Raw genomic sequence first — 15,294 nt, 5'->3', positions numbered from 1 at the left:
ATACTCTATTGGGTTACTGTGTTTCAAGGTCGAATATTTTATCTTTATTAATAGCTAATCAAAAATCTTCAAAAATAGATTTAAAAAATTTGCTCCTCAACACAACAATGTACTGATTTAACGTTTATGAAACTTGTTATGTATATAGATGTCATTTGAATGTTAAAACCACTAAATATATAATACAGGGAGAGAGTACTTATAATGTGAGCAAAAATAATACCTTACCAGCAAGGCTTGGTATTTAGAATTTATGTGACAGAACAGAAGTACTAATCGATTGTAGGGACAAATGACTGATTTCCTTTGTCAATATGTCAATTTGTGTATTACAATAATATTATCACTATCATATTAAATATCTTCATAGGCGAGGACACTGGCCTTAGCAATACAATAATTGACACTAGGACAGGGGTCAGCCAATTCTGATATGTAACAATGTATGTATAATTTGTTGCTCTTATATAAAGTACGGAATTTAAAAAAAATGCTAGTTTAAAAATTACAAGGAAAGGGCACTGGCCCCACATAATTAAGTTATTTAAGACCAATATACCAAAAAAACCAGCCAAGTGCGAGTTGGACCCGCCCATGAAGGGTTCCAGGTTAAAAAATAATAATATCAGGAACCTCAATATGATATTTTAAGACGTATTCATAGATACACGCATAGGTTAGATGTTTTTTTTTTTTTTGTTTCAGTTGTACCTATGGGGACCCCTAAAATTTTTAATAGTTTTCCATTTTTATATCAAAATATTAATGCGGTTCACAGACTACATCTACTTACCAAGTTTCAAAAGTATAGCTCTTATAGTTTCGGAAAAAGTGGCTGTGATATACGGACGGACAGACAGACAGACAGACACGACGAATCTATAAGGGTTTCGTTTTTTGCCATTTGGCTACGGAACCCTAAAAAGAACTATTCGATGATATCCCACAAGGCCAAAAAGAAAAAAATCTTCAGTACAGTTTACATAATTTTTTGTTTATTTCATAATTTTTATTTATTATTTGCACATTATAAAGATTCACCATGTATCATTGTAATAAATTGCGCGCAAACACTATAATTTAAATATTATAGAACCACATTAAATCTAAAGGCATTTGTTTCATTTTTATTCTTTTACAGGCCGCAGACCGCAGTGCTGTCGTGTACTTCAATACAACCGTTTACGTGTTAGATCCGAAATATCAAGTGTGTTTCAAAAACGGAAAATTAGATAATTCTGTATATTTACAAAAATGTGACTATACTATACCTAAATAAGTTGTAAAAGACTATGATTTAAAATGTGGGTTACAAATTAATTTACATTAAATGACAAAATCGTTTAGTGCTGTGATTTTGTGATTAAGTCTACAAGTACAACAGAGTCTACATCTGCAAGTGTACAGCAGTAAAAAAATATTCATCTATATTTTTAATATGATGTAGTTATATTACAAAAACGATAGTGAATTCGCTGGCTTCTAAGATAATTGTTATTGAACATTCGTTTTCAAAGTACTAAACAGTTTATCAAAAAAAATGGAAAATCCAAAGATAAGGCAAGATGCTGAGGAAACAGTGCCGCTGAAAAAGGAAAAAGATAAAAGACAGAAATTAACAACTAGAGAGAAGTTCAAGAGTTTAAAAGGAAACATAACAGTTGAACCGTGTCTTGCGTTCTTTATGATAACGAGTGTTGTAACTATGCTGGGGACCCAAAATTTAAATTTAGAAAAAGCTTGCAGAGTCAATTTAAAATTGAACGATACCATATGCACGGCCCTAACGCTGAGGCAGCGAGAGAACTTGACTCAAGAAGAAGATGAGGTGCAGAAGCTGGTTGCGTCCGTGGAGGGATGGAAGAGCGTCATCCACACCGCTTTTCCCGTCATCCTGATGATGTTCATCGGGGCTTGGAGTGATAGAACGGGGAGACGGAAGGTATGCATCCTAATGCCGGTCGCCGGTGAATGCATCACCTGCGTTCTCAATCTCATCAACACGTACTTCTTTTACGAAGTCTCCGTGGAATGGACGGCGTTAATGGGTACCATCTTCCTCTCCGTCACTGGTGCATGGTACACCATGTTTCTAGGAACGTTCAGCTATATTGTGGACATCAGCTCCAAGCAAACGAGGACCTTCAGATTGGGAGTACTAACTTTCGGAATAACCATCGGGTTGCCGGTGGGAATGGGACTCAGTGGAATCCTCCTCCGGTTTCTCGGGTTTTATGGGTTATACGGAGTCTGTGCACTTGTCCAGCTATCAAATTTCCTATACATATATTTTCTAATAGAAGATCACAGATGGCTGGATAATAATTACAAGGTGAGTGTACTTAGATATATTTTTTTTTTGTTTTCGAAATCTACTATCCAGCAGGTAACTTTTATCGACTTTTTGTTTTCCTTGCAGTCAAAGCGAAAAGGAATTATCGGATTTTTCATTGAATTTTTTAATTTTCAAAGCTTGAAAGAAACTCTGCAAATTCTAACTGAAAAAGGAAATAACAGTCGAAGACTCAAAGTGTGTTTGATTTTGTTAATGGTGTGCTTGAATTTCGGATCATTTTGGGGTAAGTTCATTAACTTTTTCTCATCAAAATAAGCAATATTTTTTCAATGTTTTTTTTTGTAGGAGAGACATCTATAACATACATCTTCTGCCGTTATCGCTTCAATTGGGATGAGCTGAAGTACAGTATTTATTCGATATACAGCCTGACCTTACATACCATTGGTAAGTTTTTCATTGTCTCAACAAAATATTATGTTCATAATGCATATAAATTTATTCTCTTCAAACTTTTTATTTCATCTACGCGGATTAAGAGGATGATTCTTTTGGATATTATGTCTATGCATCAGTTATCCGATAAATATGTTTATCTTAATCTGTGGATAACTATGCCCCCTTTGAAAAGATAGCTGTAGGTATAGGAAATGTACGAACATAGTTGTATAGCACATTTGAAAATCTTATCTGTTTTTATTATTGCTTCAACGACTTTCTTGAGTTGTTAAGTTTGAGCATATAAAATATATTTTATGTTAAAAAAATCATAAAATAAAAATATTGTTTTTCGCAAATGACGGTCAGTCGAGTTAACTTGTATTGACAGAGACTCTATAACATAATCCAGCTTATACCTTTCCCAGATTTAGAGCCATAGGACATTGTAAGGACTCTGGCATATTTAATTTATCTTGTAAATATTTAACAAAATATGTACATTGTCATTGTATGATAGTTTGGAAAGTGGTATTTTATCAAAACTACCAAATCAATCACATGGCAATTGCAGGCTTTCATATAAACGTTTAGACGTGGGAGAGCCATGCTTCGGCACGAATGGGCCGGCTCGACCGGATAAATACCACGTTCTCACAGAAAACCAGCGTGAAACAGCGCTTGCGCTGTTTCACGCCGAGTGAGTGAGTTTACCGGAGGCCCAATCCCCTAACCCCTACCCTATTCCCTTCCCTACCCTCAACTATTCCCTTCCCTTCCCTACCCTCCCGTATTACCCTATTCCCTCTTAAAAGGCCGGCAACGCACTTGCAGCTCTTCTGATGCTGCGAGTGTCCATGGGCGACGGAAGTTGCTTTCCATCAGATGACCCGTTTGCTCGTTTGCCCCCTTATTTCATAAAAAAAAAACATATTTTAATGTCGTTGATAAGTATAACATCCACAATGCCCATTATCCATTGCGTAGGTAACGCAAAATCTTGTCCAACGTCCAACACACCCAGTGTTGGACGCCCACAAAATGTCGTCAATGTGTCATTATCCCGTAATATATTATTTCCATTGCTATTAAGTAATAGGCCCACTTATTTACTCTGAAAAAATTCAATTAATGTAATATTTTCCAAGGTGTATCTAAGAATGTTCCAAAATTTATCTATAGACCGTACACTTAGACCAAACAATTGTACTTAAATTTAAGTTTTTTAGGTAGTCCTTTTATAATGTTTTAAAAACATCTTATGGGTTGGGAGGGATTCGAGCCCATGATCTTGAAATGATTGACTTAAGAATACTCAGTGGCCAAAGTCATTGAATATGAATAAAATCAAAGTCAATTATTATTACAATATATTCAGATTTTACCACAGCAATTACGACGTAAATGTAAACTTCAGAAAAACCCTAGAAAGTTGCAAGTCATTTTAAAGGCTATTTACAATCAAAATAATGTTATTATTTACTAGGGTCTACACTTCAACTTCATATCGCTTCCCTCCTGATATAATCCTTCTCTGGACTTCCACAAATATTTGAAGACTAAAATTAGCAAAATCGGTTCAGACGTTCTGAGTTTTTGTGGGACTAGGAAAATTTTAAATTTATTGTATTACCTACGTATCAGCGCCTGATTTAGTCCAAATTATAATATCAAACAGCAACATAATGTTATAATATTATGTAATCTGGATTTCATAGGAGCGTAATCTGGTTTTCTAAAAGACTACAATTTGCAAATTTTCCAGTTTTAGTTTTTATGTGTATATTATTAATTTTTAAATGTCTTTAAATGGTTAAAACGCCTTTACATACAAATTGGCACGAAGACGTGAGTGGAACATCACAATAACCAACATTTTATTACATACGTACAATTATTCATTTTTTCCTTATAAATTGAACAAATCCTTAACTTATCTACTTCATTACTTGGCTAATATATTTGGCTAAGTATACATAAAATCCACAGTTTTATTTTATTAGAAAAACGGCATTTTTTTATCTTGTTCTTCAAGTCACGTCTTCAATTATATAAAAATCAACTCCATATTTTCAGGGACGATGATAGCGATCGGCTTATTCAGTAAGAAGCTAAAGGTGGACGACTCCGTGCTGGGCATCATGGCCATCACCAGCAGAATATCCGGTGCCCTCGTGTGGGCCTTCGCTGAGAACACCATGCAGATATACATAGGTGAGTGACCTAAATCATGTGTTCAGAGTTTTTATACCTTTTATATATGTAGAAAAATATTATACAAACGCGTGATAAAATAACGCGTAAGAAAATGGGGCACATTTTCTTATGCGTTATTTTATCACGCGTCCAACCATGTTCAAATTAAATATTCTAATATGTTATTTCCAGGGACAAAAAGTATCAATTTTTATCCCTTTTTGATTTTTTGCTATAGCCTAAAACATAGTAATTGCATACCAAAAGGTGCTGAGGTGGTATCGTGGTTAGGGATAAATAAGAAAATATTTTTAATTAAACGAATACATACATTTGTTTCGTTCTAACGTATATTTGTTCGGGTGGTGTGTGTAAAATACACTCAGCATACCCATTACCCAATTTATTAATAACAATTTTCTAACTGTATTTTGTAGTGACAAAAATAGTGATTTAGCCACGTGAAACCTTTTATTTGAGCGCCTATATTATGTCGTGTTAGTGTAAAAAATCTTGTCTCCGATATGCAACAACTAAACCAGCCTTAACATACAATTTGATAAGGAACGAGGAAAAAAACCAGATGTTAAAAATATCTGGACTTGAAGAACTTGATCAGAAAAATTCCATGTTAAATGCTACAATAGCTTGAATTAGTATTACTTTATTAATTAAGAACATTTATAGTACAAGTAAAGTACTACAAGATAATCTATATATATAAAAATCAATTGCTGTTCGTTAGTCTCGCTAAAACTCGAGAACGGCTGAACGGATTTATCTTATCTTGGTCTTGAATTATTCGTGGAGGTCTAGGGAAGGTTTAAAAGGTGAGAAAAATTTTGGATGTGTGGCGGTACCCACAAATCGCCTAATATTCCTGCATCGCGCTATCGAAGTTTTCTGAGCGCGTCGGTATATATACGACAGCTGAAATGTATCACGTGGGCTTCGGCCTGACCGAGCATAACACCTCGCTCGGTCGGAAGATCTTCCTTTAGCGTCGCCACGCATTATCCCACAGATGTATAGATGCATGGATTTATATGTAGATGTATGGATGTTTGTTACTCTTTCACGCAAAAACTACTGAACGGATTTTAATGAAAATTTACAATAATATAGCTTAAACATCATAATAACACATAGGCTACAATTTTAACCGACTTTCAAAATGGGGGAGGTGTTATGTTCGTTTTCTTATGTTCAACGATTACTCCGTCGTTTGTTAACCGATTTTCAAATTTTTTCTTTTGGGTATCATCATAAATATAGGGTATCATCCCAATTCGGTATTATATTCACAAAAGTGGTGATCTGATGAAGAATCCATAAGTAAACGAGGGAACTCCTCAAAAATTATAGGGAAATATGTGGTGACTTCGGTTTCGTGAGAAGTATTCTAAGCATATGCTACCAACAAGTAAGATTTTGAACCGAGGTATACCTGGTATACCGTGGTTCGGAAGGTGCTGAGAGAACTCCTGATTCTTTATAGATACAAGTTTGGGAGTTTCGGCGTTGTTTTAAGAACGGAAAGCATATGCTTCTATGCAAATTACATTCATCATCAACATCGTCATCATCATCACTACCATATTATACCATGTTATTGGTAAGTACTTTTCATAGTCTTTTAGATCGAGACTCGAGTTTGTCAAGCGATAATTTAAAAAAATCTATACCTACCTAATATTATAAACCTGAAGAGTATGTTTGCTTGAACGGAATCGGAGGAACTACAGATCCGATTTAAAAACTTATTTCAGTGTTAGATAGCTCATTTATCGAGTAAGAACTAAGACTATAGGCTAAGACTAATACGACCGAAGAAACTCAGGAAAATGTGGGAAAAACGGGGGAAATATTAGAAATTACGAACTACTGGAGCAATTTTTATGGCAATATTTGGCACAGATATAGAGTAGACCAAGTGAAGGGAGTAGGGACATAAGAGCTATTTTTATGGGAAAATGTACGGTTTCCGTAAAATTCCTAATTTACGCGGGCGAAGCCGCGCGGGACATCTAGTAGAATATGAATTTATTGTACTTATTAGATATTTCTTATCAGTTATCATACATTCCTGTGAATATAGTGACTGGTTCTTGCATTACGATATCACAATATTATCGCGTTGCTATTACAGCTGTAGTAAAGTTTAAAAATTCACCTCACTATCTCGAAACTAATTGTAAAAATCATGGGTGTTCCTGTGGCGAACTGAAAAATATTACGCAGTTTTTTGCAACAAAGTGTAAATAAGTTCCTGTTTTATTCTTGTATAGTAGCCTACCCTATTCCCTTCTCTTCCCTTCCCTACCTTCCTCTTTTCCCTTCCCTTCCCTACCCTCCCCTATTACCCTATTCCCTCTTAAAAGGCCGGCAACGCACTTGCAGCTCTTCTAATGCTGCGAGTGTCCATGGGCGACGGATGTTGCTTTCCATCAGGTGACCCGTTTGCTCGATTGCCCCCTAATTTCATTAAAAAAAAAAGTAGCAGTATAAGACCCCGTAGCATTCCCGTAACGCAGCGTAGCGTAGGTCCTACGCCGTAGGATCCCGTAGCACAGTGAAAATATCCCGTAGCGACCCCGTAGCACTCCCGTAGCACAGTGAAATCCCCTACTGCTCCTGTGGAACTGTCGTAATTAATATATTTTTAGATACATACTCATAAGTCATATAGCAATGTTATGCTAAGTATTCTGTTTTTATGAAATAAGGGGGCAAACGAGCAAACGGGTCACCTGATGGAAAGCAACTTCCGTCACCCATGGACACTCGCAGCATCAGAAGAGCCGCAGGTGCGCTGCCGGCCTTTTAAGAGGGAATAGGGTAATAAGGGAGGGTAGGGATGGAAAGGGAAGGGAATAGGGTAGGGGATTGGGCCTCCGGTAAACTCACTCACTCGGCGAAACATAGCGCACGCGCTGTTTCACACCGGTTTTCTGTGAGAACGTGGTATTTCTCCGGTCGAGCCGGCCCATTCGTGCCGAAGCATGGCGAAGCACTCCCCACGTCTAAACACATTAGGGTTCCGTAACCAAAGCGTCAAAACTGGACCCTATTAACAAGACTTCGGTGTCTGTCCGTCTGTCTCCAGGCTGTATCTCAAGAACCGCTATAGTTATACTTCTGAAAAAAACAACTCACACTGGCAGATTTCTTTTTATACTGTTGCAGCTAGCAGCAGCGCGAAGCAGCATCGAAAAACGGCGCCGTTTTGGTTTAGCAGTTAATAATCACTAGCTGTTTGACCGAGCTTTGCTCGGTATTCGATAAAACACGAATAGAATGACATTTTCTAAAAATGATTACTAGCTAGATCGATTTATCGCCCCCGAAACTCCCTATATACTAAATTTCATGAAAATCGTTGGAGCCGATTCCGAGATTCCAGATATATATTTATATATGTAAATGAAGTGCCTGTTACTTCATTTCGTTTGAATTTACCGCATAATAAATTTTGTGTAATATTATCTGTGAATCTATGGAGTTAAGTGACATTGACATTTGACAGGACTACAGCACATGTATTCTCTTTGGCACATGTAAAATAGAAAGAAAGGTTAGGATCTAATTTAGTGAGAATTATATTTTAATACTTAGAAATTAATACAAACGGGTAAAGCAATAGCTTTAAATGTTGTTTTCTCTTTTCAGGTAAATTTTCTTTGTATTCAGTTGTAATTGATTAATCTAAGTTTTGTAAAGTGTAAACCTGTATTAACTTAATAAAAAAATCTCTTTTCAGAGCAACTCAGTTCTAGTTGTTGTTTTACTGTTATACAAGGATTATAAAAAGACATTATATATATATACAAGAATTGCTCGTTTAAATATATAAGATATGATGGCTAATCATATACTGTGCACTTTCATTTTCAATTTTCGTCATCAACTTTCATATTGGCGCATTTAATAATTGAATGCGTCGAGGAACGCAACGCCAATATTGTGATTTTTTAAGTTTTGGATACAGTCAGAAGACATGCTTCGCGGGCATGCCTCATGTTCGCTGTTGACTGCGCTATAGCGTATACCCTTGACGAACTAACGCATTCAATTATTGAATGCGTCAAGGAACGCAACGCCAATATTGTCATTTTTGAAGTTTTGGATACAGTCAGAGGGCATGCGTTGTGGACAAAGCTATTCAGTTACAAACTACTACGCGCAGAATTCCAAGTTTAATTTTCTATTTTTGCATTATCACGTCGTAGTAGCGACCTTGACCTTAATATCCAGCAAAAACAAAATTACCACAAGAAGCAGAAATTATAATTATAACAGATTTAACTGAATGCATATAGACAATAATTATACATTATACTAGAAAATAAGGAGCCATCGTTTTACATCTGGATATTTAACATTTTGTTTTGTTTTTGTTAATAAACAAATATTTTTTTAACGCATGTCAATTCAATATTATTCGCGATCTGTCGGCTGGATTTGATATAACGCAACCAAATTACGCAGGTCCGCTATATCAATTATTTGCTTTTACAATCTACAGAAATACTACTAATCTACAGGAACCAACTTTTTTCTAACTAAACATTAATTAATTAAAGTATAGTTAATTCTATAATAGGTACAACGCAATATATTACCAATAATTGTTGTTCAATGTTAACTGCAATATCATTACAATACATGAATCCACAAAAATTTAATTATAATGTATTTTTATAATTTATGCTAAGTACTTGTAAAACTAATATTATTTAATATACGTTTTGTTGCGGTGCCTGTAAAGTGGTAATATTATGTTATAATTACTAATTTTTTTAATTCTTAAATCTGCTAATGAATTCCGATTATTATAAGCTCTGTATTAACGACATATATTATTTTTAAAATCAAAATAATATTTTCTGATTCAGTCAATAAAAAACAAAGGTATCTAAATAAAATAAAAATCTAGGAGCTTCATCTAAAATAATTTATATTTTTGAATACACAATTATAGCAATTATTGTACAACAATATTTATTTTGTTATTATAGTTGACACACTTAAAATTTATACGTTGGAGAGCCATGCTTCGGCACGAATGGGCCGGCTCGACCGGAGAAATACCACGTTCTCACAGAAAACCGGCGTGAAACAACGCTTGCGCTGTGTTTCGCTGAGTGAGTGAGTTTACCGGAGGCCCAATTCCCTTTCCTATCCTCCCCTATTCCTTTCCCTTCTCATCCCTACCCTCCCCTATTACCCTATTCCCTCTTAAAAGGCCGGCAACGCACCTGCAGCTCTTCTGATGCTGCGAGTGTCCATGGGCGACGGAAGTTGCTTTCCATCAGGTGACCCGTTTGCTCATTTGCCCCCTTCTTTCATAAAAAAAAACACTTAAACTAAGATTGTATTTAAATAACAGAATATCCTGGTAATTTATTTCTACTATTGTAGGGTTTGTACCAAGAAACCTTTTTTTACCATGGCCTATAATAATAATAACAATAATAAGGAGTGAGCACACTGAGACTGTGTGTTTTATATCTTATAGTTGCTGTTGATTTGCTATAGTTGGTTACGTCCGTGCTCCAATGGTTTACAGCCTGGCTCTTTACTCACTAATACATACTTAAGGAGTGAGCACACTGAGACGGGCCGTTGTATGGAGGCGAATTTTTGCGATGAGCCCCGCTCATCGCAAAAATCCGCCTCCATACAATTTGTATGGAAGCGGATGCGCGTACGCACACCGTGTCCGGGCGCAGCGGATTTCCGCTTCCATACAAATTGTATGGAGGCGGATTTTTCCGATAAGCGCCGGCACGCTGAGCCCCGGCACGGCCCGTCTCAGTGTGCTCACTCCTATATAGGGTTTATATTAATACTAGATGACGCCCGCAACTCTGTTGCGGTGAAATAGTATATCACTCGGGAACCGTACATTTTTCCGGGATGAAAAGTATCCTATGTCCGTTCCCGGGAGGCCGGGACTCAAAGTATTTCCGTAATAAATTTCATCAAAATCGCTTCATCGGTTTAGGCGTTAAGAGGTAACAAACGGACAGACAGACACACATTCGCATTTTTAATATTAGTATGGATACTAGCTGTGATCACTGATCACATACTTGTCGACGTAATATTAACTATCCAAGAGGCCATAGCCAAAGTCTCTTTCGTTAAAAACGATGACGAAATTCCTTATCAAAATGTATGGGATTTGACATTAGGCTTCGCAAGCGAAACTTATGTCTAACGGCATACATTTTGATAACGAATTTCGCCATCGTTTTTATCGAAAGATACTTTGTCTAAAGGTATTTTTTTCTAGGTATTTTGGTACGTCAAAAAAAGGTATTTTGTTACGTAGCGTTCAATCTATTTTTCTCTTTTTTTCTTTTTTCAGCACCACTGGTGGAGCTATTAAATGGCACAACGGTCATAGCGTTGAGATCTATCGCCTCGAAGCTGGTACCAGCTCACGAGTTAGGTAAGTTATTACCAATGGTACCCAATTCACCAAATGGTAGTCTGGGTACCTTTGGTTAATTTCAATTTTAATTTCAATAATTATTGTTATATCAAAAATCAATTAACTTTTAAACTATATTACAGAGTGGTATACCGCAAATTTTATCTGTGGTCAAAGATTAAACTGAACAATATCTATACATATCAATAAAATTGGAGTGTCTGTTTGTAATATTGAAAGAACCGTTTTTTACTACATGCATATGAATCTATACGATACATACACCAAAACAACATTTTTTACTATATTTGTCTGTATGTCTCTCTGTCTGTCTGTCTGTTTGTTCCGGATAATCTCTGAAACGGCTGGAGCTATTTTGCCGGGACTTTTTTTGGTAGATAGCTGATGTAGTAAGGTGTAACTTAGGCTACATTTTAACTGAATTCCAAAAAGGAGGAGGTTATATTTTACTTTTTTCATATTTGTTAGCGTACTATCCATCTTTGTTATTATACTATGTTGACGCGGACGAAGTCGCGGGCAACAGCTAGTTACAGTATAATATTCAATATTCATATTATTATTTTCGTGTACAACTATTTATTAGTACTTTACATTGGTATATGTGTAGAGTATTTTTAATTTTTTTTTTTAATTTTCCATACAATTTCCAGTAATGTCTGTACAATCGTTTATAAAACATGTTGTATAAAAATTCATCACGCCTCGTTATGCCAGGTCACAATGTACGATATCACTAAAGTATCTGGTCCTAGTTTAGTCAAAGCCTTTTCTTTATCGCCTACGCTCGCAAAATGTATGGAATTGACATAAACGTTCGTTCGAGTTCACGTTCGACTCGTCTTATGTCAATTCCAAGTCAATTCCATACATTCTGATCGTCGATTCTATACAACGATATCAAAATACTTAGATACGACATATGCCGTCAAAACTGTAGCAATGTTTTTGCATGCAAAATGTGTATCGAAAAAATATTGTCGTCCTTTTCTGTCTTACAGTACTATTACTGTAAGACAAAAAAGGATACATATACTACTTTCTCTTTCGCTAATTTTACGCTTCGCTTTGATTTTTCTCTTAAAATGGAAGACAATAATTTAAATATTAATAAAATCTTAGTAATTACGTGTGAAATATTACACCTTTGGCTTAATTTGTATTCTTCGTTTTGTTACTGCACTGTCGGAAGGCACATGACGGCATTCTGTAGCGAAATGTAGCGAAAAACAACGCGATAATTAATGAATTAAACACGTCCGGCTGTTACCGCGTTCTAAGGCACACTGCTCTCAGATGAGTGAGCTCACTCATTTCGAGGGTGACACATTTTCGCGCTGACGATTGTATGGAATGCCTTTTCTAACGTTCCAATTCTATGATTCTATAAACAAGCGATGAAGAAAAGATGCTACAGGCTCTGCAGGACGATTCACGAATCACGATGCCCGTTCGACACGGATTCGGAAACTTTGCCGTGCGATCATTGGTCAATACCTAGCGCGGCGAGCGTTTATTGGATGTCGCGCGATGAAGTTTCCAAATCCGGGTCAAATTACTCATTGTTAATCGGGGCTCTGGAAATTCTTCTTCCAGCAAAAGTGTACTCGCTCTTCGGGCTCGCAGAGACCATCGTACCTCTGATCTCTGCACCCCTGTACACCCGAGTGTACATCTCCACGCTACACCTCTTACCCGGCGCTGTGTTCTTGGTATCTGTGATGACTGCGACGCCGATACTGTTGATATTCATGTGAGTTTTCCGCAGTAGATCCTAGCGAGTTTTGAGCAGTTTATTTTTTGATGGCAAGCGATTTCAGCCCTTAAAATTTTTTTAGCATTTCCAACTGCCGAAAATTGTGATTAAAGGGTTGATGTTATGAACATTGAACATAGATTATTATTACTATAAATTAGGCTGGATATAAACGCGTGCTTTGTCCGCTCGTTCGGGCGGACGCTTATAATTATAAACCTGGGGAATGGGGATTGAGGGTACCCAATGTTTGTTTTGTATTTCACTAAATAAGCATGTATATCAAAATCAGATCATTTTAACCTAACGAGGTCGTCATGACGCTGTGAAACAGACTTGTTTATGTTTAATGTGGAATTTAATAATACCTGTAAGCAGGTTACAAAAAATCCGGACTAAGCATCAAATAACTAATATTGCACTTGCACACACAATACGTAATTTTAGCAAAGTATTATGGCGTAGTTTAATATTATGGCTAGGCAGTAAAAGGCTAAAAATCTGTACTTTAATGTAAAATTTTTAAAGAGAAAAAACTAGGTTGTTTCTTTGGATGTATTTTTAAATCAGATAAAACAACACTGGGGCTAATTTTTTGGGTACAAACAGACTCGAAAAGACTGAAATAGACAAAATGTACCATCTAGGAAATTGATTCCCAGGCAGTAGACGGACCTACATCATTTGGTCGGCTTATGTCAATTCAATGTTTGCTGTAATCGGTCGGATAGGTTTGACTTAACGCGACCAAATTACTTAGATCCGCCATCTGCTTAGCAATCAACTTCTCTGATGGTACGATGCACGTCGTACAAAATGTTTCATTCTATGCTTTCCAAATTTCAGATGGTTCTTCATTCAACACAAGAAAAATATAAGAAGAACAGAACTCAACGTACAAGAGAATGAGAAGTCGTGACTTGGAAACTTGTGTCATCGACGTGTAAATAGCTAAGATGTATAATAGACAATAATAATTATATACATTATACAGGGTGTACAAAACAAAATAATAATACTTAAGGGTGTGTATGGGTCCCATTTATAGAGTTATTTAACTGTGAAAGTAGCAGCAATGAAAGAGTAACTATTTTTACTTTTGTAAGGGCAAAATTCTTGACGCCGCGCTGGGGCGCTTGCCCATAAATGTATCACAAAAAAAATTGCTCTAAGCGCCGCACAGTGACGGATTAACCCTTAATCAAACTAAGCAATTACCTAGGGCATCACGTCTGAGGGGGCACCAGAAGAAGGGCATAAAACAGGGCATCACGTCTCACCACTCTCACTTCACCAAAAACCTCACCAAAAAAAGCTTAAAGACAGATTCTAGTTGACATACGGATGGGGGGGATACACCGGCATGGATTGCTTAGGGCATCAAGTAGTCTTAATCCGTCACTGGCGCCGCGTCGGTACTATCACAGAATTTAATTCATAGAAGGGTTGCCAGACGTCCCGATTTTGGCGGGACGTCCCGATTTTTTCATCAAACTTAAATGTCCCGCGCGGGACAAGCTCAGTCCCGCTTTTCGGGGAAAGCCCGAACGTACGTGCAGCGTGCTGAGAAAGAAAGGTGCGTCATGAAGATAATAGTGTGGGAGGTAGAAGGGTGGATTTTCTTTGGCTACTTTAGCTATCTGTTGTCACGCAAATGTTATTTTAACGCCAATAAAAAGATAAAAATTCAAAAAACTGATTCTATACCTTTTTTTACTTTGTCCCGCTTTTGACTAAAGAATCCCGCTTTTTTCACTCAAAAAGTTCCAAAGTTTTTTCAAAAAAAATCTGGCAACGCTGATTCATAGGCAGATGGCGTTACGTTTGTAACGCCATATCGGTCTGATGTGCCACTTGGAAGTGATGTATATTAGTATAGGTCTACCAGAACCTGATGGCGATAGGTACGGAACCCTAAAAATGGGAAGAAACCACGAAGGAAAACTCGACGTTTGTGAATGGGCCTCAAATACACTAGGGATTACCCGAATACATTTTTCCATTGTAAATTAATTTTTAATTGGTCTTAAAATTATTTAACACGATCACAACATTAATTAACAAGAAATTACCACATATATTTCGCTACAAGAAAATCCCTAATTAGGATTAAAGATACCTACAGCTCCTCATGTGTAAAATACATTT

The 15,294-nt window shown here is 36.6% G+C and overlaps 1 protein-coding gene across 1 annotated transcript; it reads left to right on the top strand.

Annotated features, from left to right (window-relative positions):
• Window positions 1–1,155: 1,155 nt before the first annotated feature.
• Window positions 1,156–14,130, top strand: LOC121730858 (proton-coupled folate transporter-like). The gene is made up of 7 exons (XM_042120053.1): window positions 1,156–2,332; window positions 2,420–2,579; window positions 2,642–2,743; window positions 4,811–4,948; window positions 11,304–11,387; window positions 12,987–13,143; window positions 13,993–14,130. Exons 1-7 carry the CDS (start codon window positions 1,541–1,543, stop codon window positions 14,063–14,065), a joined length of 1,506 nt encoding a protein of 501 aa, XP_041975987.1. The 5' UTR covers window positions 1,156–1,540; the 3' UTR covers window positions 14,066–14,130.
• The last annotated feature ends 1,164 nt before the right edge of the window (window positions 14,131–15,294 follow it).

Source organism: Aricia agestis, chromosome 10, assembly GCF_905147365.1.
Source record: "Aricia agestis chromosome 10, ilAriAges1.1, whole genome shotgun sequence".
NCBI classification, from domain to species: Eukaryota; Metazoa; Arthropoda; class Insecta; order Lepidoptera; family Lycaenidae; genus Aricia; species Aricia agestis.
Note: the sequence above shows the minus strand (reverse complement) of the source record. Positions and strands in the feature narration are given on the sequence as shown.

Bases quoted from the DNA above. Each gene is read 5' to 3' on its own strand.
- LOC121730858 (XM_042120053.1), top strand. From the start codon at position 1,541: ATGGAAAATCCAAAGATAAGGCAAGATGCTGAGGAAACAGTGCCGCTG. The intron at 2,744-4,810 runs GTAAGTTTTTCA...CCATATTTTCAG, and splicing joins CCTGACCTTACATACCATTG to GGACGATGATAGCGATCGGC. The intron at 13,144-13,992 runs GTGAGTTTTCCG...TCCAAATTTCAG, and splicing joins CCGATACTGTTGATATTCAT to ATGGTTCTTCATTCAACACA.